This window comes from Moschus berezovskii, chromosome 12, assembly GCF_049115385.1.
Source record: "Moschus berezovskii isolate FMDL1 chromosome 12, NW_MosBer_1.0, whole genome shotgun sequence".
Taxonomy (NCBI): Eukaryota; Metazoa; Chordata; class Mammalia; order Artiodactyla; family Moschidae; genus Moschus; species Moschus berezovskii.
This window is the reverse complement of record NC_142471.1, coordinates 13,307,796-13,335,597: the sequence shown is the minus strand read 5'-3', so window position 1 is coordinate 13,335,597 and position 27,802 is coordinate 13,307,796. Positions and strand designations below refer to the sequence as shown.

The following is a 27,802-nucleotide window of genomic DNA, read 5'->3' as shown; positions in this document are numbered from 1 at the left end:
AATCCTGGGTGTTCATTGGAAGGACTTATGCTAAAGCTGAAACTCCAATACTTTGGCCACCTCATGCGATGAGTTGACTCACTGGAAAAGACTCTGATGCTGGGAGCGATTGGGGGTAGGAGGAGACGGGGACGACAGAGAATGAGATGGCTGGATGGCATCACCGACTCGATGGACATGAGTTTGAGTGAACTCCGGGAGTTGGTGATGGACAGGGAGGCCTGGCGTGCTGTGATTCATGGGGTCACTAAGAGTCGGACATGACTGAGCGACTGAACTGAACTGAACTGAATGTGGATTTACCCCTAAATCATCTGGGGAAAGGATGCACAAAAAGACAAAACATGGCCCAACAAGGGGGAAGCAGGGAATGGCTATGTGGTGGGCAGTGTTTCTTGGAATTGCTTATCGGTGTTTTCCAAAGAAGCAAAGAAAACAGTAGGACAAAGGAGAGAGAGATAGTATATTACATTCTATTAAATTAAATACAAACACATAGTTCCTGAGTTACATACAACTTGAGTTACACACATCATGCCCAAACAGATACAGCAATAAAGCACCAAGAGTAGGACACAAGCATTTCATTATACAACACTCCTTTTTATTTGCCAAATACTGTGAGCATTACTGTTCATAACTGATGTTAACCTTTGCAAAATTTATGTAATTATCATTGTTATTAACAGCATTCACATTATTGACTGAACCAAGGCAGCTGAATAACCTCAGGAAACTATTGTTTGGCCTTTTTATCGAAGTGGAAGCTCAGTAATAATGGCCACACTCATTCACATATGCCAGCAAAACTAGAAGAAAGGTAAGCGATAGGTAGTAAGACAGCATTTACTGGCCACACTACAGAAAGTCTCTGGTAGTACTGAAAATAGGATTGATGCATAGGTAGTTAAAAACCTCATAAAGAACACATTTTGGCTTCTTTTTTGAAGAGGCCATTCAGCAGTAATGGACACAGCCATTTATCTATGGAAATGGGAGAAGGGGTATGTGGCTAGTATTCTAAATTTGCCAAACATATTTTCATATATACACAGTGATGTACCACTGTAAATATTTGACAACAGGTCCTCTGAGGAAACAAAAATCCTAATTTGTAGAGTTTGTCAATTATTATGGTGTAAATACTCCCACTAATGCCACACTACCAACACAATGGCACTGAACGTAGGGCTGGTCACAGATGTATAGTACTACATCATTATATAGTATTCACCATGCTGATTCACAATACAGATAACCGAAAGAACAAAGATAATATCAAAACACTGTGAAATAACTAGGAAATGATGAGTGTTGAGTATGTATTACCTTTGTTTTTTTTAATACTATTTAACTGTAAATTAATACTTTAATTTTAAAATAATGACTGTGTTTTAACAACTGGCTCATAAAACTCCTGAAAATTTATCAGCAGTGCTTGCAAGTTAGTATAAACTTACTGCAGCGCATCACTGTGTATTGGTAAGTGTATATAAATACTTTTACATATATACATAATTATAACAACCTAAAAAGACAATGACGGTATCTAGTGTGGGAAATGTTAAGACTATAACAGTTAATTAAGAGTTTAGATTTTCTCTTCATAAGCATGTTAGGCTCTAATATACAAATCAAGAATATCTCAAATTTCTGATATTTCTGATACCCACAAAAGGCCTGCAAACATCAAGGACTCCTCACATAAATGTTTAATGCTGTTGTCATTTAACTTCTTTAAACTTCAGATTCCACTGTGAATATGACTGCAAATAAGTATCATCCATTATATTAAAAACAATAAAATTTTTGTATCACATCCAGAATATGGCACTACACAACATAAATTCTAGACAAAGGTGTTTTTTTTCACCATATTATGTAAATGAATTTCCCTTCAATATAAATTTTCTGATGAAAAGTTTTACTTTTTTTGGAAACCTTTTACATATTCAAAACATGAATAATGTTTTATTTTAGTACTAATGATCTGAACTACAACAAAACCTCACTCTCTAAAGGAATTTGTGATATTCTTTGGGTTTCATTCATCTCATTTTAAAAACCTGTATAACAAATTTGAAAGCATGGATGAAGGCTTCTGAATGTTCAGGACGCTGAAAGAGCTTTCGCCCTTGTGTGAATTCTCTGATGTTTAGTGAGTACTGACCTCTGACTAAAGGTTTTCCCACATCCATGACACTCATAGGGTTTCTCCCCTGTGTGAGTCCTCTGATGTTTAGTGAGAGCTGATTTCTCACAGAAGGTTTTCCCACACTCATTACATTTGTAGGGTTTCTCTCCTGTGTGAGTTCTTTGATGTACAATGAGGTTTGACTTCACACAGAAGGATTTTCCACACTCATTACATATAAAGGGTTTCTCCCCTGTGTGTGTTCTCTGATGTACAGTCAGGGCTGACCTGTGGCAGAAGGATTTCCCACACGCATTACATTCATAGGGCTTCTCCCCTGTGTGTGTTCTCTGATGTTCGGTGAGGTTGGACTTCACACAGAACGTTTTCCCACACTGCTTACATTCATAGGGCTTTTCTCCTGTATGTGTTCGCTGATGGTTGGTGAGATGTGGCTTCTGACAAAAGGCCTTCCCACACTCCGCGCACTCATAGGGCTTCTCCCCCGTGTGTGTCCGCTGATGCTGAGTGAGGTTTGACTTCTCCCAGAATGTTTTCCCACACTCACCACACTCAAAGGTTTTCTCTCCTGAGTGAGCTCTTCGAAGGTGGGTGTGATGTGACTTCTTGTTGAAAGCATGTCCGTTTTCATTGTGCTCATAAGGTTTTCCCCCCATGTGTACTATCTGATGTTTAAAGAGGGCTGACTTTTCCCATGTTTTGTGACTGACTTTATATTCATGGGGAATCTTTCTTGTGTAAGCTCCCTGATGGATAACAAAAGTTGAATTGCCGCAGAAAATTTGCCCATATTCATTATATTCATAAGGATTGTCCCCTGTAAGAGCTCTCTGATGTCCCAATCTTAAATCCATATAGAAGGACTTACCACAAATGCTGCATTCACATGGCTCCATTTCAAAATGAGTTCTCTGAGATAAATTGAGCTTCAAACTCTGGATGAAGGTTCTTCCACATTCATTATATTTACAGTGTGTCTCTCCTATCTGAACTTTCTTATTTGTGAAAAAGGCTGCCTCTCCATGGTTGCCTCTTCCATTTTCATTATACTCAAAAGGTTGGTCAAAAATTGACTGAGTGAGATCCTGTCCATGATTGAGGACATTCTTTTTTTGATTATAAGATTTCCCTCCAGGTGGAGTTTTGTCATGCCTAATATCAAGGAGCAATTTCTCATATACATTAAACTCATCAGGCTTCTTTCTAGAATAGTTCTTTCTGTTAATAATTAAGCCTGAAATATTTTTCAAACTCACTTCACATGAGTCACATATTTTATATAGAAAATTGCTTGAAGGAATGGAGTCTGTACCTAGATTTAAAGTTTTCCTTACTCTGTCACCACTATCTGTACTTAATGTTTTGTTGCTGGCGAAAGCAAGTTGCCAAAAATGTTCATCTTGATTTTCCTGGGTGCTCTCTATTAGGTCATCAACTTTCCAGTCTTCTAGAAATGAGAAAAATAACCACATCTTATGAATCCTAGTACATTTCTAATGGACTTCAACTTTTACATAAATGCCCTATTACACAGTTCTTTTGCTTTAGGCTCAGTTTTCTGGTGTGAACTAAAATCCAGCATACATTTTCTTTACTCTTCTGGTTTTGAGTGGAAAATAAAAACATGCTTCAGTAAAAATAGCAGAAGGAAACTGGCAATAACATTTAATACTTTGCTAATACAAACTTTAAAACTAGACAGAAAAAAGGTGAAATACATTCAAAACACAGGGAAGCAGAGAGAGGCTGATTCAGAAATCAGGAAACTCAAGAGAATGGAGTGAGCCCAACAGAGACACTGAACACTGAATATCATTACACTGAAGATTAGTAGACAAGGGCTTTCAGAAGATGAACTATGTTTGGTGGAAACAAAACAGTTGAGTCCTAACCCCCTCAGACACTGATTACCTGATGTGATTCCTAATAGAACACTCGCTTCTACTCTACACATCAACACCAGACTATAGTTCTGAAAATACCAACTGCCTCAGGTTCAGAAGAATAGTCTGATATCCCAGGATTCCTTTAATTCACATGGAATAATTATCATAAGACATGGTAAGCAAGGGATGGAGATTTTGTAAGAGTTATTCATTTAGGGAACAGGAAACTCCAAGAACTGGATGAGTTTAACAAAAGAGGTTTTTTGTTTTGTTCATTTGTTTCTTTTAAAAAAATAGACTGTTTAAGAAACACATTAGAAGATGAACTCAGTTTGACAGAGGCAGATCATGCTTTCTTGTCCTTACCTTCCCACAGCTTGATTACTGTGGTAGTATCCTCACTAATGTGCACGTTGCTATTCCTTTTTCCCATTTGATATATGAACATCAAAACAAATTTCTGAAGGTACCTACTTCCTCATGCTCTAAGGAACAATGCTTTAATCCAGACTCTAACTCTCTATCAAGCTGTGATTCGCAACAACACAAATGCCCAACAGGAAATACAAAACAGATGATGGACAGACCATCTCTGCAAAAGGACCAGGCTCATTCTGTTTGCGCATAGCTGTTAATGAAGCTGTCCCAACCATCAAGACATGTTTCTTTATTTCAATCTGCTGCTTTACTTTCCCCCAAAACAATTTTGTTCCTGAACCAATACTGATCTTTAAGTCTGCTTTCATATCTAGGTTTATTATTTACATCAAGGTTCTCTCCTTTCATATCTAGACTCATCTTTGGCTTTTACTTACAGATGAGACCTATATCGATCATATTTTTCTATTAATATATGGTTCTGAGGCCTTCAACAAACTTTATTGTAAAAATTCTTGGCTATTCTTTACTGTCACTACTCAATGAAACTGGCTTCCCAGGTGGCTCAGATGGTAAAGAATCTGCCTGAAAAGGAGGAGACCCAGGTTCAACTGCTGAGTCAGGAAGATCCCCTGGAGAAGGGAATGGCTACCCACTCCAGTATTCTTGCCTGGTGAATTCCATGGATAGAGGCCTGGTGGGCTACAGTCCATGGGATCACAAAGAGTTGGACATGACTGAGTGACAAACTAGGTGAAACAATATTAATCATATGTTAAAAAAAATATGTAAAACAGTCCTGAGCCCGTGGCTCCAAAGACTAACTGATGATAGTTATTATCTTGAAAAACACAAATTAAAACAAAAACTGAATTCATATTATGAGTTCAAGTCACAATTCTGTAAGTCCATTAAAAATTATTTGTGCAGTTCTAGCTGGATATTTAACAAATTGCTCATTCCCAACAACACACCTTTTATGTAATTAGCTACACTCCAGCCTTGGCTCTCCTTGAGACCTGAACATCCTCCAGGAAATGCTACTTTAATTTAAAACAACAAACCATAAAAGTAATAATAAAATAACAAAGCCAACAAACTCTACAACATCCCTATCATTTTCAATCTCTACCTGCTGCCTTTAGAAGTTGCTACCTGTTTAATTCACTGTAAGATAAAACAAGTCCATTGCTCAATGATACACCCTGTTCATGACCACAGTCTAGGCAGGTGTTAGCAAAATTCTATTTCCTCTGACTTCACTGAGGAGACAGGACATTTATGATTCTTAAAAACTGATGTGCATATGAATTATTTTCAACTGGTACTTCAGGATAAAATAAGAGAATATGCATTTAGTAAAAATACTATAGAATGCTTTCTGAATGGATGAAAAAGAGTGATCTCTTCTAAACTTGGTTCAACAAAGTAATTATTAAAATATCAGAATCAGGAAAAATATGAAAGGAAAGTATGGATACTTCTAGTTTTGGCCTCAATTATGCACTTTATACTATATATGGTGTGTATGTATATATATGTATGTGTGTATGTGTATAGATATATATGTATATATGTATCTATATATACTGAAAGTGAAAGTCACTCAGTTTTGTCCAACTCTTTGTGGCCCCATGGGCTATACAGTCCATGGAATTCTCCAGGCCAGAATACTGGAGTGGGTAGCTGTTCCCTTCTCCAGGGAATTTTCCCAACCCAGGGATCAAACCCAGGTCTCCCACATTGCAGGCAGATAGATTCTTTACCAGCTGAGCCATGAGGGAAGCCCAAGAATACTGGAGCAATGTATATATGAAACTTCCTATTCCCTGGTGGCTCAGAGGCTAAAGCGTCTGCCTCCAATGCGGGAGACCTGGGTTCGATCCCTGGGTCGGGAAGATCCCCTGGAGAAGGAAACGGTAACCCACTCCAGTATTCTTGCCTGGAAAATCCCATGGACAGAGAAGCCTGGTAGGCTACAGTCCATGGGGTCACAAAGAGTTGGACACGACTGAGCGACGGAACGGACGGATTCCATTTCAGATTCTAATAATTATCTCAAGTTTCTCTTTGGGAAAACAAAATCTCAGCAATGATAGAAACCCTAAGCAACAATCGTATCATCAGGTATGAGTTTTGGGGCTACAGATGCTAGTGGGTTAGGGTTATAAAATACAGGCTATTTAAGTTACAGCAAAAAATTGATCACTAACTTAAAATAAGTGAAATAATAATAACGCTTTACCCTCTGAGCCACTAGGGAAGCCCAAAATAATAATAACAAGCCATTATTATAGACCATGCAATGTTTAAACACTTTGCATACCCAATTTTAATTAAGTTACTTAAAAGGCAAAATAAACCAAAGTGAAAATTATAGAAAAAAGAGAAAATATTTAAAAGTGAAATTTAAGACGTAAGATAGCATGAAGTTTAAAATGAACTTTGAAGAGTAGTAAAAAAGATACAGATATGAAAACAGTGCTAGACTGTGACAGTCACTGAAAGGAGACTTTGATTTCATTTATTAAGAAGGATCAACTTTATTAGGCTAGTGAAAGATAAACTGGATGCTTTAGGTAGAAAAAAACAACTAGGAAGATCAAGTCAAGTATCAGTGACAAGTGAGAAAATGAAGAGATGAAGATGAAGAAGATGGAAAAGAAAATAACATTAGGAATTTGAAAAAACTAGTTAACAGGGGATCGGAGAAGTCAATGGCACCCCACTCCAGTACTCTTGCCTGGAAAATCCCATGGACGGCGGAGCCTGGTAGGCTGCAGTCCATGGGCTCGCACAGAGTCGGACATGACTGAAGTGACTCAGCAGCAGCAGCAGCAACAGGGGATAACACAGGGTTTAGGACACTGAACCCATGGTTGCCATTTAAGGCAGTAATGGCTGGCTGAATGTTCCTATTTGACCCTGGGAAACCAGGCTCTCTAATTTTCAAGTGACTCAGACTGTTCCCCTCAATCTCCTCTAATGACAAGATTTAGTGGATTTACACACCTTATAAAAGCAGTACTGCCCCACAACTACCTCTCTCATTTACAAACAACCACTTTCTAGAAAAGGGGTCAGCAAACTCTGGTCTGCAAGGTCGTCGGCCTAGAACTAAGGATGTTAAGTTTTTAGAGGGAAATACACAGAAAAGGCAGCAGAGAGGAGTGAGGAGGAAGAGAAACAAGTAAGAGGAGGAAGAGCAGCAGCAGCAATTGAGACCATGTGTGGCCCACAAAGCCTAAAATATGTACTGTATGGTCTTTTACAAAGAAGTTCTATGTATGTGTCTCCCAGAGTCTTGCAGTTATCCCAAGCTTCTTGTGCCCAACTGTACTAACTCTCCTCTAATCTCTCCACCAAATTTTCTCTCTCAGTAAATGGTACTCTAAGTTATCAGGTACCGGAAACAAATCATTGGAGTTCACACTCAACTCCTCCTTCTCTCACACTCTATATCCAACCCAGTAACAAATCCTCTTACCCTCATGTTCAAGATACATGTACAAATCCACCATTTTTCAGCATTTCCAACATAGCCTGACTTGAGCAGCTAGCTTCTCTCTCTGAGTATACAATACTGTCCTAACTGGTATTCCTTCCTTGGTTGTGCCTAAGCACCATCCACCCATCACATGGTCTCAACAGAGATGTCAGAGAGGTTCTTTTAAACTGTAAATCCAATCTGCTAGCTTAATTTGATTTATATATACTGATAAAAGCCTGAGGATTTCCCACATCACTCAAAATAAAATTAATATATCTACCACAGTCCATGCTACTTATGACATCATCTCCTACCAATCTCCCCCATGCCCACTCACCTCCAGCTACCATGACATCCTTACTATTCCTCAGACACTCTAAGGGCACACTAGTCTGACAAGTTTGGCACCAGCACCTGACATTCCCTCTGCCTGGAGTCTTCAGAATCCACAGAGCTCACACTTTAATTTATTAGAGACTCATATCTATTGTGTACCTCATAAAATATATTTTCTCTTGAAGAGAAGTGAAAGTCGCTCAGTCGTGTCCAACTCTTTGCAACCCCATGGACTATACGGTGCATGGAATTCTCCAGGCAGAATACTGGCGTGGGTAGCTGTTCCCTTCTGCAGGGGATCATCCCAACCCAGGGATTGAACCCAGATCTCCCACACTGCAGGCGGATTTTTACCAGCTGAGCCATGAGGGAAGCCCATTTTCTCTTGAATTCTGTACCAAATAGCATGTTATCATTCTCTAACCCCCTTTTCACTGCTTCAGCTCTTCACAGTACTTACCACCACCCAACACCATGTGTGTGTGTATACATGCACATACATCTTCACACACATACGTATGCTTTTTGTCTCTCACTGTAATATACACTCTGATAATAGGGACATTCTTTTAATTATGTATGAACATAATTGAGTCATACTGAATGCTCACCATATATTTGTTAAATGAATATATGGAAGTATTACATGAATCATACCATCTAAAAAAGATGTCCAAAGACAATAGATGGAAGGTGGACAATTTTAAAATAATCAAGAAAAATTATCTCAGATGGAGCCAACTGAGTTTGGATTATGGATATAGGGAGATGACTCTAAAATGTCAAAGAACAAAGGGAAGCATTTATGAGTGAAAGTTACATACAGAAGAATGTGATTAAGGTAACATAAGTATGTAGGCCAACTGCCAATTACTTTCAAAGGTCAGGGGTTGGAACCAAATACCAATGGCCTAAGATCTCATTTCCTCTGGCTTCCATCTGCCTGTGAACTCACTAACTCACCTGAGAGGCACTGTTTTGGGAATCTTTCCTCTAGTATCCAAGGCTCTTCCCCTTGCTCGATCTTGATGATCACTTCTGGCTTAGTAATGCAATTCCCTGTAAAGAGAGTAACACAGGACTATGGCTGAACAGTCTGGCTTCAGGAACTCTAAACAAAATGATGGGGAAGAAAGGAACAGCCTTGGGAGCCATCTAAAAGAGGCGCCTAAATAAACCAACTCCCAGGGAGGTAAGACTACAGCATACTTTATAGTGGCCAAAAGGGACCAGTCATGTTAGGGCCTTGAATCTCCATCAGAAAATGTCACAGGGAGTTTTTACATTTCATCAGCTAAGAAATGCATGCTACTGGTAATCATGTGGAAAAGAATTCTTACCTACTGAGACAAGGTGGCTATAATTTTCTAGGATCACATCTCTGTATAATATCTTCTGAGCAGGATCCAGCAGGTACCACTCTTCCTGGGTGAAGTCCACACACACATCTTTGAATGACACTTGCTCCTGTAACAATACATTCCTTTTCTATATGAAATTGTCAGAGCTGTATGAGTGGAAAATATTTAGAAGAATGACTTTGCCAACAAAGGTCTGTCTAGTCAAAGCTATGGTTTTTCTAGTAGTCAGGTTTGGATGTGAGAGTTGGACTATAAAGAAAGCTGAGCACTGAAGAATTGATGCTTTTGAATTGTGGTGTTGGAGAAGACTCTTGAGAGTCCCTTGGAATGCAAGGAGATAAAATCAGATAAAATCTGAAAGGAAATTAATCCTGAATACGCACTGCAAGGACTGATGCTGAGGCTGAAGTTCCAATAAGTTGGCCACCAGATGTGAAGAACTGACATTAAAAAAGACCCTGATGCTGGGAAAGATTGAAGGTGGGAGGAGAAGGGGACAACAGAGGATGAGATGGTTGGATGGCATCATGGACACAATGGACATGAGTTTGAGCAAGCTCCAGGAGTTGGAGATGGACAGGGAAGCCTGGCATGCCACAGTCCATAGGGTCACAAAGAGTTAGACATGACTAAGCAACTATACTGAAATGAATCTCTTTAGTTTACTAAAAAATTTAGGACTGCTTCCTTTAATGCTGGGCTTCTCTGGTGGCTGGCTCAATTGGTAAAGAATCTGTCTGAAATGTGGGAGACCTGGGTTCGATCCCTGGGTTGGCAAGATTCCCTGGAAAAGGGAACGGCTACCAACTCCAACATTCTGGCCTAGAGAATTCCATGGCTTGCAAAGAGTCAGACACAAATGAGTGACTTTTGCTTTAGCTTTTCTTTAAGCTATACTGTGTAGGATAAAATTAGTATCTTGTATAAATTGAGTTTCCATGAGAGGGTGGAATGGAATGAGGAGACATACACATTAACATGTATTAAACTGGAAAACTGCAGGAGCTAGCACTATACAAACACTAGAATGGGATGACCAAGAAAAAGTTATTTCATATTATCTTTTGTATTATAAAGTTAACGTTCACTAAGGAAGTAAAACTTTCAGTTGTTAAAATGAAAGAAGGATTAAAACTAACATGTTATGGGCCCTAACCAAGCTCACTCATGACTGACTAAAGTGACTGGTTCTGTATTCTACCTGCCCAGCAGAGAAAAGGATGAATCTTCTCTACTTGAGATAATTTTTGGAGCCTCTCCTAATATCTGTGTTGTTAGATATAATGCTCACCATCCAACAGAAAATTTCACGTTATATGAAGAGACAAGGCCAAAAGCAAAAGACAATAAAAGCATAACCACAATGGTTGTCTGAGGAGGCCTTACAAAAAGCTGAGAAAATAATAGAAGCAAAAGGCAAAGAAGAAAAGGAGAGATATACCCATTGAATGCAGAGTTCCAAAGAAAAGCAAGGAGAGATAAGAAAGCCTCACTAAGTGAACAATGCAAAGAAATGAGAGGAAAACAATAGAATGGGAATGACTAGAGATTTCTTCAAAAAAATTAAGAGAAACCAAGGGAACATTTCATGCAAAGGTGGGCACAATAAAGGACAGAAATGGTATGGACCTAAGAGAAGCAGAAGATATTGAGAAGAGGTGGCAAGAATACACAGAAGAACTGTACAAAAAAGATCTAAATGACCCAGATAACCACAATGGTGTGACCGCTCACCTAGAGTCAGTCAAGTGGGCCTTAGGAAGCATCACTGTGAACAAAGCTAGTGGAGGTGATGGAATTCCAGCTGAGCTATTTCAAATCCTGAAAGATGATGCTGTGAAAGTAATGCACTCAATATGCCAGCAAATTTGGAAAACTCAGCAGTGGCCACAAGACTGGAAAAGGTCAGTTTTCATTCCAATCCCAAAGAAAGGCAATGCCAAAGAATGTTCAAACTACCGCACAATTGCATTCATCTCACACGCTAGTTAAGTAATGCTCCAAATTCTCCAAGCCAGGCTTCAGCAGTATGTGAGCCATGAACTTCCAGAATTAAAACTGGATTTAGAAAAGACAGAGGAACCAGAGATCAAATTGCCAACATCTGTTGGATCATAGAAAAAGCAAAGGAATTCCAGAAAAACATCTACTTCTGCTTCACTGACTATGCCAAAGCCTTTGACTGTGGATCACAACAAACTGTGAAATATTCTTAAAGAGATGGGAATACCAGATCACCTTATCTGCCTCCTGAGAAACCTGTATGCAGGTCGATAAGTAACAGTTAGAACCGGACATGGAATAATGGACTGGTTCAAAATTGGGAAAGGAGTATGTCAAGGCTGTATACTGTCACCCTGCTTATTTAACTTATATGCAGAGTACATCATGAGAAATGCCAGGCTGGATGAAGCACAAACTGGAATCAAGATTGCCAGGAAAATATCAATAACCTCAGATATGCAGATGACACCACCCTTATGGCAGAAAGTGAAGAGGAACTCAAAAGCCTCTTGATGAAAGTGAAAGAGGAGAGTGAAAAAACTGGCTTAAAACTCAACATTCCAAAAACGAAGATCATGGCATTCAGTCCCGACAAATAGATCAAGAAACAATGGAAGCAGTGACAGACTATTTTCTTGGGCTTCAAAATCACTGTGGATGGTGACTGCAGCCATGAAATTAAAAGACGCTTCCTCCTTGGAAGAAAAGCTATGACAAACCTAGACAGCATATTAAAAAGCAGACATATTACTTAGCCTACAAAAGGTCTGTATAGTTAAAGCTATGGTTTTTTCCAGTAATCATGTATGGATGTGAGAGTTGGACCATGAAGGATATGCATTGAAAAACTGATGCTTTCAAATTATGGTTTTGGAGAAGACTCTTTAGAGTCCCTTGGACTGCAAGGAGATCAAACCAGTCAATCCTAAAAGAAATCAACCCTGAATATTCACTGGAAAAATGCTGAAGCTCCAATACTTTGGCCATCTGATGCAAAGAGCTGACTCATTAGAAAAGACCCTAATGCTGGGAAACACTGAAGGCAAGAGGAGAAGGGGACAACAGATGAGATGGTTAGATAGTATCACAGACTCAATGGACATGAGTTTGAGCAAGCTCCGGAAGATGATGAAGGACAAGGAAGCCTGGCATGCTGCAGTCCATGGGGTCACAAAGAGTCAGACATGATTGAGTGACTGAGCAACAACATAGAGACTCAGATATTGTAACACAAAAGAACTTCAGAATGAATTATAATTAAAAGAGGAAAATATAAACAAAATAAATGAAAGGATGAGAGAAGTCAACAGATACATGGTATCTGTGTTATAGATAAAGAATTAATAGAGAAGGCCTGAGACTGCTATCTTCTGAAAGATCTGCTACAACGGTGTCTCGTGGCTGGTATCTGGGAATTTGGAGTTCATGATGGTTCTTATCAGTCCTTGGTAAGAATGGTTCACTGAGCCTAAACTGTTTGTGTGAACTACATGGTTTTTTCTGCTCATGTACATTCCTTCTGGAGTCTGAGATTTTGTTATATGTTAAGCAAAGAGTACCTACATGACTAGCACCTGATAAACATTTTGAACGCTGAGTGTCTAATGAGCTTCCCTGGCAGACATTTCACATTTGTCATCACATCTCATGGCTATAGGACTTAAGCCTGTCCTGGGAAAAGTCTTAGGAGCTTATGCCTGGGGTCCTCTGGACTAAACCTCAAGTATCTCTTCCCTTTGCTGACTGTGCTTTGTATCCTTTCACTTTAATAAGTCACAGCCCTAAGTACAACTACATGCTGAGTCATCCCAGAAAATCACTGCACCTAGTAATAGTCTTGGGGACCTCTGATAAATGTGTATACAAACATGTACATACATACATGCATAAAACGGGCATTCCAAAGTTGAAAATGATAATATCTGAAATTAAGAACTCATTAGATGGCTTCATATGCATCCAACAAAAGTATCAAAATACATACAGCAAAAACTGACAGAACTGAAAGGAGAAAGACAAATTTATAACCACAGCTGGAGACTTCAATACCCCTCCAATTTTCCTGAGAAATCAAGCAGGCAGAAAAGTAGTAAGTATACAGATGACCTGAACAGTACCGTCAATCAACAAGATCTGAAATTTCTAGAATATTCCATCCAAAAAAATAAACCACACATTCTATCATTCTATTCTACCTCTTATGGAACATTCACCTAGACAGGTTATAGTCTAGGCCACAAAACACACCATAACAAATTTAAAACAACAGCTATCATAAAAAAATATATTCTCAGACCACAATGGAATTAAAGAGAAACCAATAAGCAAAAGACAGCTGAAAAATCCCCCAAATACTTGAAAATTAAATAGCATATAGGTCAAAAAAGAAGTCTCAAAGAAAATTTTAAACTAAATGAAATGGAATAAAAATGAAAATATCATGTATCAAAATTTGTGGGATGCAGTGAAAGCAGTACACAGAGGGAAATCTATAGCATCAAGTTTATATATTAGAAAAGATTTTAAATCAATAATCTAACCTTCTATCTTAGTAAACTAGAGGAAAAAAAGGCAAACTGAGCCCAAAGCAAGCAAAATAAAGGAACTTTTATTAAAATAAATCAGTTAAATTAAAAATATGAAAAAGAAAAAGTCAATGAAACCAAAAGTTGCTTCTTTGAAAAGATCAATAAAATTTTATTTTATTTTTTTGTTACTTTCAGATGGGCCAGAATTTATTTTGAATATATGAAAGCATACAGCTTTAGCATATTAACAGTGTCTTGAATAGATCAGTGCATCATGAACATACATTCCTCTCACTATTGTAGTCTCCTGTCCTAAGCAATTTGGTTTGAGGATCAGAAGGATTCTGAAACCTAAACTTACTGATTTATAAGCAGATTGCTGCCACTGAAATTCTAGTCAACTATCTGAAGTTCTAGCACCTACCCTCACGGCCCCTATAAATTCACAGTTCTCACTGCTTTGGTCAAATAATCAACTGGGTGCATTTATATTTATATTCATTATGAGATTTGTGGTTAATATCTTCAGAATTCTGGTTCCTAAAATAGTGTTGATAATACTTTTAAAGGACCTTAATTGTGGAGATAAAAGTCAGTTTTTAAATTTGAATTGTTTGCTTCCTCTTTGCAAATAATTCTTGACATATTATTATTTAAATCCTGAAAAAATTTGAAAGAGCACTTTAACTTTTTAAATGGCAAGTAACTTATAACTTTAAGGGTCAAATTTTAAAAATATTCTAAACAATTTCTAGAAATTTAATACTTTTTATTCATAGATGGATTAAAAAAATTAAAGATTTCTGTATTTAGTCTATCCAATATTAGGAACAATAATATAATGGTAAATTGAAAGAATGAACCATTTATTCTGATGTCAACAATTAGGGAAGAAAACATCTTTGGAAAATATAGTTTAGTTTATGGTAATTAAGTTTAAATATATTATTGAAAACTGTGATACATATAATCCCAGATAAAATTGAAAATAGCTCATAAACAATACATAAACAGTTTAACAATGCCAGCTAATGTCTAGAAAGATATCATTTTTCAAATATGTTTCTCAGCAATGGAAAACTTCCAACTTTCATAACAGCCTACGGAAAAGAAAATTTAGATATATTCGGTGTGACTTGAGAGTATACATTTAGACCCACATAATTAGACAAGTTATATGCCAGAATTTTATAATATGCTTTAGCAATAATTATTAAATGGATTATTTCTATGAAAAGCTAGAAAATCATCTCTCTTGGATATGGATAATTTTCTAGCTTTTCACAGAAAAATCCACCTCATTTTGCATATTCCTTCATTAGGTGAGATATGGAAACATATGATTCTTATGGTCCTTTCTGACATCTAATATGCTATGATTTTTCACCCCTCCCCATTCACACAAACATACCGAAAAGTACAACTTTTTTAGCTCTGGGTTTGTAAAGCAAAAATGTCCTTTTGGGTTTATGCCATGGACTTTTTCTATGCACCGAGAGGAATTTTTTCTTGATATTGAGCTGCAATGCTCTTCATGTGTATAGTCTGAAATAGCTCAGTTACATCTTGTTTCTCTGCTTAAGAGTTATTTGGTAGGGTGTTCAAGAGTCCATTCAAGAGGATCTCTCTGCAGTCTTTCCTGACACTCTTTCATTTCAACCAAGTAAAATCCTTTCTTTTTTCTTTTTATGGCTTGTATTCTCACTGCATTTTGAACAATTTTCTAAGTCATAAATCACTGTAATGCTACAATGCCTATGATTGTTTGCAAATCTCTTTTCCCTTGGTAAATATAAGCTATTCAAGGACAAAATAGTCTTCTTCCTTTTTGTCTCTAGTGTCTAGCATAGGCACCTTATAGGTATCCAATAATTATTTTGAAAAATAAATAAATTCATGTACAAATAAGTGTTTCACAGATGACTCCTATAAGTTTGCTTTGTTTTCCAGAGTCTTTAAATTCTGTTAAAGTTATGAAATTTTTTTTTCCTAAAACTTGATCTCCATGATAATTTCACAGTATGCTACTTAGAAAGTGTACAATTTATATGAAAAGTCAACAAGGAAAAACTGATTGTAACTATGACTTTTAATTATTTCATTATGTCATTAAATATAAATAATCTCTAAAAACTGATATCTGATAATGTAAACAAAATCCACTTCAAATTTAAAATAACCTAGTAAAAGAGGACTAAGTGAAATTACTGATCAGGACTTAGATGATAATATTATCAGAAATGTGAGTTTAATATCTGCTTTCCATTTCCTATCACACATAAGTCATTTCTTCTCATTTGATAGTTCACTTCTGAAAGATTAGGAATAAAGTTTATATTAACCTTTTTTCCAATCTGTCTGTGCTAAAGTATACATCATGAGAAACACAGGATATTCTTTAAAACCCAATAAGCTGTTTCAATGTCTACTATCAATAATATAGAACATAAATCACAGAGCAGCCTACATATTTTTTGGTAATGATTTATATACTACTCATTTTTTTAAATTTTTTCAAAAACAATTTTAGGAATCTGAAAAGATCAATAAAATTTTAAAAAGAAAAATCTAACCAAGAAAAAAGAAGAAAACTGTGAATCTCAGAAATGAAAGACAGATTGACACTACTAATCCTAATGACATTAAAAAATAATAAGAGAATACTACAAACAATTTTGTCCCTGAAAGAGAATACTACAAACAAATTAGTCCCAGATGAAATTGACAAATTCCTTAAAAGACACAGCTATGAAATTCACACAAAGGAGATATAGATAACATGAAAAGATTCATTTCTTCTAAAAAAATTAAATCAATAATTAAAATACTTCCCAAATAGAAAGTACCAACCCAGACAATGTCACCAGTGAATTCTAATAAACATTTAAGGAAAAACTAATACAATTCTCCATAATCTCCTCCAGGAAATAACACTTCCAAACTCATTATATGAGGCCAACATTACCCTAATACCAAACTAGATAAGGATATTATGAGAAAAATAAAGATCAGAGACGCAAAAATTCTCAAACATGGGTAAATCAAATCTGATGATGTATAAAAAGAAATATAAACACAGCCAAGTGGAATTTATTGCAGGTATGAAAGGCTGGGTCAACATTAAAAAAAAAAACAACAAAACAAGAACAACATGATCCAACATATCAGGAAGTCAAAGAAGCAAAATGACATAATAATAGCAACTAATGAGGAAAAACAGTCATTTATGATAAAGAAAAAATAAAAAACCTCTCAGTAAACTAGGAATAGAGGGGAATTTTCCCAACTTGATGAAGACGAGAACATCATACTGAAAGGTTGTTGCTGAACCACGAAAGACGCTGGGATTCTTGGCCTCCAGAGGAGAAGAATTCAATCCGGGGCCAGAGACGAGGCTTGATCGCTCAGAGCTTTTGTGTAATAAAGTTTTATTGAAGTATAAAAGGGATAGAGAAAGCTTTTGACATAGACATCAGAAGGGGGCAGAAAGAATTCCTGCCTGTTAGTCCTTAGCTGGATGTTATATAGTTACTGCTGCTGCTGCTGCTGCTAAGTCACTTCAGTCGTGTCCGACTCTGTGTGACCCCATAGACGGCAGCCCACCAGGCTCCCCCGTCCCTGGGATTCTCCAGGCAAGAATACTTGAGTGGGTAGACATTTCCTTCTCCATATTTTATTAGCAGTCTGTTAATGAAAGAAAGCAATGTCTCAAAACTCAGAGAATGGCACCAGGCTCCTCACCCACAAGATGCATTCTGAGATAATCTTGGCACCAGGGGAGTCATTTGGGGCCATAAAATGATTGACTTGAATCTCCTATAATGGGAGATTACCATACAAATTGTTTCGTTCACATGGATTAGGAGAACAATGTATGAGGATAGTGGTTTGTCAAGTCAGTTCTAAGCCTTTAGGTGGAACTGACTTGAAGACATAGTCTGGGGTAAATGTATAGTACATTAACATAGCTTAAGACAAACATTTCCATAAGAAAAATGTATTTGTTAACTCAAAATATGAGAAAAGTTAAGTTCAGGTAGAACCAGGTGTCATTATGGCAACACAGTATTTTAAGAGAAACCTCTTTGACTGAGCGGCTTCACTTTCACTTTTAACTTTCAGGCACTGGAGAAGGAAACGGCAACCCACTCCAGTGTTCTTGCCTGGAGAATCCCAGAGACGGGGGAGCCTGGTGGGCTACCATCCTTGGGGTCGCACAGAGTCACACACGACTAAAGAAAGCAACTTAGCAGTAGCAGTACCAGTAGTAGAGAAGGGGAAAAAATATATCACTAATTTGTTTCCTCCTGCTGCTTAAGAGGGAGAGGGCAATGGCAAGCCACTCCAGTACTCTTGCCTGGAGAGTCCCATGGATGGAGGAGCCTGGTGGACTGCAGTCCATGGGGTCGCTAGGGGTCGTACACGACTGAGCGACTTCACTTTCACTTTCACACATTGGAGAAGGAAATGGCAACCCACTCCAATGTTCTTGCCTGGAGAATCCCAGGGACAGGGGAGCCTGGTGGGCTTCCATCTATGGGGCCACACAGAGTCGGACACAACTGAAGTGACTTAGCAGCAGCAGCAGCTGCTTAAGAGAGATTTTTTAAAAATATCTGATACTTGCAGCCTATTTCCTCCGTTTGGAGACCCCTGGCCTTCCTGCCTGTTACCCTCTCAATACTTAATGTTAGGAGATGACACTTTTCCCTGAAGTGCAGGAAAAGAGCAGGGATGCCCTGTTTCAAGACTATTATTCAAGTCCTAGCTAGTACAGAAAGACCTAAAACAAAACAAACAGAAAAACCTGAAATAAAAGGTAGATGATTAGGAAGAAAAAATTAAACTGTCTTTATCTGAAGTCAATATGATTGTCTATGTAGAAAATCCCAAGGACTCTGCAAAAAGGAAAATAATAAAAATCCTGGAAGTAATAAACAAATATAGCAACATCAATGGATACAAGGTCAATATAAAAAAGCCAACTGTTTTCCCATATCAGAATAAACTACTGGAATTTCATATTTTGAATGAAAAAAAAAAACCTATTTACAATACCACCACCACCAAAAAAAAGGGCTCAAATATAAAACTAATACAACATATTACAGGGATATACAGAAAAACAAAAACTGATGGAAGAAATCAAAGATCTAAATAAAGGGATAGTACATATTCATCACTCAAGACAATTCAGTATTGTTAAGATGTCAGTTCCTTCCAATTTAATCTACAAATTCAATGCAATTCAAATAAAAATCCCAGCTATTTTGGAGGACAAAATGATTCTAAAGTTTATATAGAAAGGTAAAGCAACTAGAATAGACAATGGAATATGGAAGAAGGAAAAAGAGGATTTACATATTACCTGATTTCAAGACTTACACAAAGCTACCAAATAACATGTACAAATAACCAGATGTTCAGGCTGGATTTAGAAAAGCCAGAGGAACCAGAGATTGCCAACATCTGTTGGATCATCGAAAAAGCAAGAGAATTACAGAAAAACAACTACTTCTGCTTCATTGACTACACTAAAGCCTTTGACTGTGTAGATCACAACAAACTGTGGAAAATTCTGAAACAGATGGGAATACCAGACCATCTCACCTGCCTCCTGAGAAACCTGTATATATGTTAGGAAGCTACAGTTAGAATGGACATGGAACAACAGACTGGTTCAAAACTGGGAAAGGAGTATGTCAAGGCTGTATATTATCACCCTGCTTATTTAACTTATATGCAGAGTACATCATGCAAAATGCTGGGCTGGATGAAGCACAAGCTGAAATCAAGATTACTGGGAGAAATATCAGTAACCCAGATATGCAGATGACACCACCTTTATGGCAGAAAACAAAGAGAAATTAAGTCTCTTGATGAAGGTGAAAGAGGAAAATGAAAAAGCTGGCTTAAAACTCAACACTCAAAAAATGAAGATCATGGCATCCGGTTCATCATTTTATAGCAAATAGATGGGGAAAGAATGGCAACAGTGACAGACTTTATTTTCTTGGGCTTCAAAAATCACTGTGGATGGTGACTGCAGCCATGAAATTAAGACACTTGCTCCTTGGAAGAAAAGCGATGACAAACCTAGACAGCATATTAAAACACAGAGACATTATTTAGACTCAGTTCAGTTCAGTCGCTCAGTCGTGTCCAACTCTTTGCGACCCCACGAATCACAGCACGCCAGGCCTCCCTGTCCATCACCAATTCCCAGAGTTCACTCAAGCTCATGTCCATCAAGTCGGTGATGCCATCCAGCCATCTCATTCTCTGTTGGCCCCTTCTCCTCCCGCCCCCAATCCTTCCCAGCATCGGAGTCTTTTCCACGGAGTCAACTCTTCGCATGAGATGGCCAAAGTATTGGAGTTTCAGCTTTAGCATCAGTCCTTCCAATGAACACCCAGGATCGATCTCCTTTAGGATGGACTGGTTGGATCTCCTTTCAGTCCAAGGGACTCTCAAGAGTCTTCTCCAGCACCACAGTTCAAAAGCATCAATTCTTCAGCGCTCAGCTTTCTTCACAGTCCAACTCTCACATCCATACATGACCACTGGAAAAACCATAGCGTTGACTAGATGGACCTTGGTTGGCAAAGTAATGTCTCTGCTTTTTAATATACTATCTAGGTTGGTCGACTACAAAGGTCCATATAGTCAAAGCTATGGTTTTACCAGTAGCCATGTACGGATGTGAGAGTTGGACAATAAAAAAGGTTGAGCTCTGAAGAACTGATGCCTTCAAGCTGTGGTGCTGGAGAAGACTCTTGAGAGTCCCTTGGACTGCAAGGAGATCCAACCAGTTCATCCTAAAGGAGATCAGTCCTGAATATTCACTGGAAGGACTGATGCTGAAACTGAAACTCCAATACTTTGGCCACCTGATGCGAAAAACTGACTCATCTGAAAAGACTCTGATGCTGGGAAAGATTGAAGGCAGGAGGAGAAGGGGATGACAGAGGATGAGATGGTTGGATGGCACCACAGACTCAATGGACATGAGTTTGAGCAAGCTTTGGGAGATGGTGTTGCAGCCCATGGGGTTGCAAAGAGTTGGGCACTTTGAATGACCAAACAACAACAACAACAAATAACCAAGACAGTGGGTATTTGGTGAAAGAGGCCCATAGCTCAGTGGAACACAACAGAGTCCAGGTACAGATCCCCTAAAATATAGTCACTTGATGAAATGAAAAAAGGTATAGATGATGCATAATACTATGTAAGTTTTAGGTGTACAACATAGTGATTCACAAGTTGTAAAGATTATATTCCACTTGTAATGGTTATGTAATATTGACTATAGTCCTGTGTTATACAGTGTATCTTTATAGCTTATTCATTTTATGCATAGCAGTTTGTACCTTTTAACCCCCTACTACCATGCTCCTCTCTACTTCCTCTCTCCACTGATAACCACTAGCTTCTTTTCTGTATCTGTGAGTCTGTTTTTTTGTTGTTGTATTCATCAATATGTTTTAGTCAACTGATTTTCGACAAAGTCCCAAAGGCATTTAAATTGAGAAAAGACAGTCTTTTGACAAATAATGCTTCAACAACTCTACATCTACGAAAAAAAAAAAAAATGAACCTAGACACAGACCTTACACTTTATACAAATGTTAACAAAACTGAAATCACAGACCTGGATACAAAATGCAAAACTATTAAATTTCTAGAAACAGAAGATAGGAGATCTATGTGATCTTGGGTTTCATGAAAAGTTTTTGAATACTACAGAAAAATCACATTCCAGTTTTTAAAAAAATACATGGATTGGCTTTCATTAAGAATATTTTACCCTGCAAAAGTCATTTCTAAGAAAATGAAAGGACAAGCCATAGACTGGGGGAAAGTATTTGCAACATATATATCTAATACAGAAGCTGCATTTAAAATATACAAAAGAATTCTGAAAACTTAATAGTAAGAAAATAAGTTGCCTAATTGAAAAATGGACAAAAAACGTGAACAGGTCAAGTAAAGACATACAGGTAGTTATGAACAAATGCTCAATATCATTTGTCATTGTTGTTGTTGTTCAGTCACCAAATTGTGTCTAACTCTTTGTGACCCCATAGACTGTAGCCCATCAGCCTCCTTTGTCCATGGGACTTCCCAGGCAAGAATACTGCAGTGGACTGCCATTTCTTTCTCCAGGGGATATTCCTTACCCAGGGATCAAACCCACATCTGCTGCATTGGCAGGCGGATTCTTTATCACTGAGTCACCAGGGAAGCCCATTATGTGTATTAGGGAAATGTAAATTAAAACAAATGTGAGATACCATAACATATTTACTAGAACCATTAAATCTAAAACAATGACAATGTCAATTTCAGGTCCAGATGCAGAACAAGAGGAATTCACATTCATAGTTAGAAATATAAAATGATACACCACTTTGGTAAAATAATTGGGCAGTTTCAACTTCATACAAAACTGAAGTCTTAACATATGATCAAGTATTTTTGATTTCACACTCTATTTGAAAACATATATCTCTGCAAAAACCTACATATGTTTCTAGCAGCTTAATTCATAATGACCAAAAACTGGAAGGAACCAAGAGTTCATAGGTTAGTAACTTTGAAATAAGTTATATATGTATGCTGGAATTGAACAATTAAGTAAATGAAATGAGGATGGTGGTGGCCAGACTGCTGGAATGGGAGTTATAGACAAGCAAGGGGACAAGGTCAGAATGTTTCAGGTGATAATGATTACAGCAGGAGACATTAGTGTGAACTAATACTTAGCTTAATATAAATACAGATGGTTACATACTGAAATATCCATAGATATGTGTTAGTACACATATATATTTTCTTGTTCAGTCAGCTGACAGATCTATAAGGAATTACAAACCAATAGCATACTCAGCCCCCCAATCTTGGTTTCTAATACCATGCTCGGATAAAAGGAAGCAGAGCTCTTTAGGGGAAAATGGCTTATTCTAGGGCAGGAAATATGAGCCTAGAGTATCTTCTAGCACCAGAAAGCATAGAAGAAGTACTCAAACGAAAACGCAACAATGGGGTTCGTTGAAAGTGCTCTATTTAATAACCAAGCTGGAACAAACAATTTGAGCAACAAAGTGAACGAGGTAGTACTGGACAATAATAAGTAAAAAAATAGCCATGAGTTCATATTGATATTAAACACTGACTGTGTTAATAAACAGAAAAATCTCCTGTGCAGAATGCCTAATAATTTATGTGGATACTCCAATGAGAAGGAGGTGTGGTATACCCCCCACTTCCTTCCAAACAGTATATTATGAAAACAGAGGGGAAAAAGAGTAACTTTACATTGGAAAAAGTTAATACTGCACAGCTTCAGGCTGGTGATCAACAGTGGTACATCATTTGCTGAAAAGTGAAAAGTCATGTGAGAGAATTTACCCCTGATAAGACACGACAAATGACATTTTACCTCTGTGGTCTTTCTCAAAGAAAACAATTACCCCAATATAATCATAGGAAAAATAGTAGACAGTTCCCATGTGAAGGACATTCTACAAAACACCTGATTTATACTCCTCAAAACTGACGAGGTCATCAAAAACAAGGAAAATGTGAGGAATTGTCACAGCCAAGGGGAGCCTAAGGAAACATGATGACTAAGTGAAATGTGGTATCCTGAAGCAGAACACTTGCATGGGGAGGGGAGGGAAACCAGGAACAATGATCCAAAGACAAATGATATACAAGAAAATAATATTCTGTAACTCATACGAAAGATAAGCATTAGTATCACTAACATGCAAAGAGCTAACCAGACATTGAAAAAAAGAAAAAAAAGCCAGAAACCTAAGAGCAAAATGGGTAAAAGATATGAACAGATCACAGAAATATAAAAACATCTTTTAGATATGTGAAAAAAATCTTCAACCTCACTGAGCATTAGGATAATTACAGATGTAAACTACATAAAATACTAATTTTTACCTATCAGGTGTCAAAATCCAAAAGTGAACCACATTATTTCTATGGGAGAAGCTGTGGAGAAAAAGCACTCTCATGCAATGCCAATGTAAATACAAAGTATCTATAATCTCACCAAACAGATCAAGTTTATCAACTGTAGTCAACCCTTTGGGAATTTATATATATTCCCAAATAGCACTTCTGGGAATTTACCTGACAGAATAAATCTCATTTCTGGGAATGTATATGATAGAATAAACCTAATGTACAAAGTTATTCATTAAAACATAGTTTATAGTAGCAAAAGGCTGGAAATAGTTAATTACTAATTTAATAACCTATGGAACATTCAGAATTGAATTTCCATGTGATTATAACAAAGAAAGAAGTAATCCATGTTCTGTTACAGAAAGATTCCCTGGGACAAGCTGAAAAAAGTAGTGAATAAAGCAACCAAAAACAGAAAGAAAGAATGGGAAACAGTGTTTAGATTCACTACTTAGTGTGGTTCTTTGAGCAGCAGAATCAGCTCTATCTGATTAGAAATTTACATTCCAAGGCCCCACCCAGATCTACTGAATCAAAATCTGCATTTTAAGATGTTGCCAGGTATGTACAGGTCCATCTAAACTTAAAAAGCCCTAAGTATAATAGATTCCCTTTGAAATAAAAGATGAGGGCACATACTTTCTTTCAACTGAATAAAGAAACACTGGAAGGACACACAAGAAACCAGAAATAATGTATACCTACAGCTGAGTGACAATACACCGCCGTTCTTCTGGGACTGTCCCAATATATGCCGGCTGTTCCAGCATAATTGTTAATAAAACCTCCCTCACTCTCAGTGAAAGAGACACAGTTTAGATGAGACATAAATGTCACCCTACCTGGAGGAAGCCTAAGGTACAGAGAGGAAGGGATGTGAATTTTTACTTTCTCTGTATCACTTACATTTTTTAAAAACCGTGTTAATATACTAACAATTTTAAAGTATTTTAATTTTTAAAGACAGAAGTTGTCAGGAAAAATAGGTATCTGAGAAGGGCAGTTGTCTAAGAACAGAGAGACAATGGATAAGCAATGAACCCAGGGATAAGCAATGTTGGGGCAAAAGGCAAAGACAACTTTCTGAGGCACAGAAGTTAGGAAAAGGAGAACTAGGAGCATAGCGTCATAGACAACAAGAGGAGACTTTCAAAACAGACTACCCACAACGGTATCAAATGCTGCAAAAGGGTCCAGCAAGACTAAGAAAAAGACAAAAACTGGATTTGACTACAATTTGGTGGCTTTTTCCAGAAATGATTCAGGTGGAGAGGTATTGAAGGAGCAAGACTGCATGTATTAGGTTGAAATTTAAATGGAAATGCAGAAACAAAAGCCAGGACTATCTGCTACTGAAGCTAGAAACACAAATGAGCTGACACACGGTTTAACAAACCTTTAAAAACTTTAGAAAACTCATTTTAGATAAAGTGGAAATAAAAAAAAACTCACCTGGGATTTGTTCATTTTTCACTCTTAGTGGAGGAGGGAGAGCTGAGGGAGAAAGAAGGAAGTAAGAACTTGGCTTGTCCTGCAGTTTCTGGGTTCACCAGCCTACACAGCTCCACACACAAGACACTCACCTGCTCATGTGTGGCTCCCATTTATGTTGACCTTAGACCTGATACTTTTCACTGAGTGAATGTAAACATTTGCTTCTTACTGATTTATTACCGGGTTTCCCTGGTGGCTCAGTCCGTAAATAATGCCGGAGACCTGGGTTCGATCCCTAGGTTGGGAAGATTACCAATTTAGGTTTTGTGACACAGAAAAATTAAAAACATGAGAGGATGCTTAACACAGAATAGTAAACTAAAGGATACACTAGGGATTTGTCAAAACTGAGGTTCTAGGAGGGTAAAAACACCTTCTTACTGTTGTTATTTAGTCACTAAAGTCCTGACTGACTCTCATCTGCTGACACCATTAATCCTATGAGATCAGATAATCAAAGAAACCTCTGAAAAAAGGGATGGGAGTGTTTTAGGCAAGATTTATTTTTTAAAAACGTTTGTTCTAAGCTGCTTACAATTTTCAAAAGGATCTTTTAATAAAAAAATAACTCTGACCTAACAAAATGACAAAATAGGCTGTGGCCCAAGAATGTACAGACCTGACTTTCAACTGTGATTCTGTCACTAACAAACTGCGTGATCTGAGCCAGTCATCTCGGGCTCATTTCTTTTTGCATCTTTCCATAAGAAGCTGATAACCCAAAAAGGACCTGTCTGCACTACCATCCTGTGCTTCTGAGGCCAGGGGGAGGAGGAACCTCAGCATTTCTCTAGATGCCATCAACAATGGAATACTGCTTGACGGCAGCTAACCTCAGGAAAGAGTGAATGGAGAGTTAGGAGAGGAAGAGCTGTTAGGGACGGATAATGACAGAATTTTAACTATTGCTGGTGAGCTTTTCAACCCCAACCAAGGCTTCACAAATCTCTAAAGAGGTGACATTTCCTGTGTAGCCTGTGTGCCCACCCCGCTCATCTCCAGCTCACCTCTCTCTTCTTAAATTTGTCCCAGACCTTCCACCATCACACAGCCTTCGATGGCTTCAGGACACCTTGTCATGATTATATACAACAAATAACAAATGAAGATATAACAAATAATAACTTCGGATCTGAGTACTGTTAACAGAGCCAAGAAAAGGCTTTGGTGGCTAGGTGGTCCAGCCCCTTCCAATCCATTTCACAAACGACTTAACTGAGGGGTCCAAGCTCCAGCCGCCTACACAGAACAAATACAACAGCAGCTGACAAAACGTGGGCGCTCAAAACAACCCCAAGAGGCAAGCACTCGAGAGGTCTGCATTTTACAGATAAGAAATCAAGTCTCTAGGCGGCAATTCGGTCCGGGAAATTCATTTATTTCTGGGCCCTGCAGGAGACAATGGTCTTCTCCTACAGCCTCCCGGCGCCCCGTGAGCCCGGCGCAGGAGAGACGCATACGTCACCAGTGGAGTGCGCGCAAACACGTCGCACAGGCGCAATCGCTCTTCCCCGCACCTCCTACCCGCCCCCCGCCCCGTGGGCCCCGCGCACACTTCACGCACGCGCACTCCCCACCCGCGGCCACGCGCCAGCGCCGCCCGCTCCGCTGAGGGGCGGAACACCTGCAGACCGAGTGAGCCTGAGAGGCCGCGTTCCCACACGGGACTCGGGCCCCTTAAGGCAGAAGCGCCCCCGCCTGCCGTCCCTACGGTTCTGCAGACGCTGCAGACTCCCGGGGTCGCGCAGGGTTCGCGGGGCTCCAACCCACCACCCGGCACCGCTGCTTCGGCCGGCTCTCCCAGCCACGCGGAGCCCGCTCGGCCCTCGCCCCGACCCTCCGGGGCTCACCCGCAGCTCCCTCGCCCGTGGACCTGGAGGCCAGGGATTGTTTCCCACGAGGGGCTGGAGGCCGCGGAAGGACGAGCCAGGAGGAGGAGGCGGGGATGCACATGCGCAGAGGGAGGGAGGGAGCGGCGCGGCGCGCTGCCGCGCGGTAGCACCAAGCTGGAACTTAGCTCCTAGTAGTTTGCGTTGGAAAAGTGGTTCTACATTTAGAAGCATGCCTCACTCCTAAATTGTAAAAGTAAGCTAATGGTAGTACAGTACCTAACTAACGGCTTTTATGAAGATCCATGATGTTTGTTTTGTAAAAGCACTTAGGATGAGTTCTGGCATGTAAAT

General features: G+C 38.5%; 1 protein-coding gene across 1 annotated transcript; it reads right to left on the bottom strand.

The window, feature by feature from the left end:
- Positions 1 to 1,697: 1,697 nt before the first annotated feature.
- On the bottom strand, positions 1,698 to 27,557 carry ZNF248 (zinc finger protein 248). The gene is made up of 6 exons (XM_055425716.2): positions 27,470 to 27,557; positions 25,709 to 25,854; positions 25,578 to 25,619; positions 9,586 to 9,712; positions 9,209 to 9,304; positions 1,698 to 3,602 (listed from the first exon to the last, which is right to left on the bottom strand). The coding sequence occupies exons 3-6, from the start codon at positions 25,590 to 25,592 to the stop codon at positions 2,110 to 2,112; spliced, it is 1,731 nt and encodes a 576-aa protein (XP_055281691.2). The 5' UTR covers positions 25,593 to 25,619; positions 25,709 to 25,854; positions 27,470 to 27,557; the 3' UTR covers positions 1,698 to 2,109.
- Between the last annotated feature and the right edge of the window lie 245 nt (positions 27,558 to 27,802).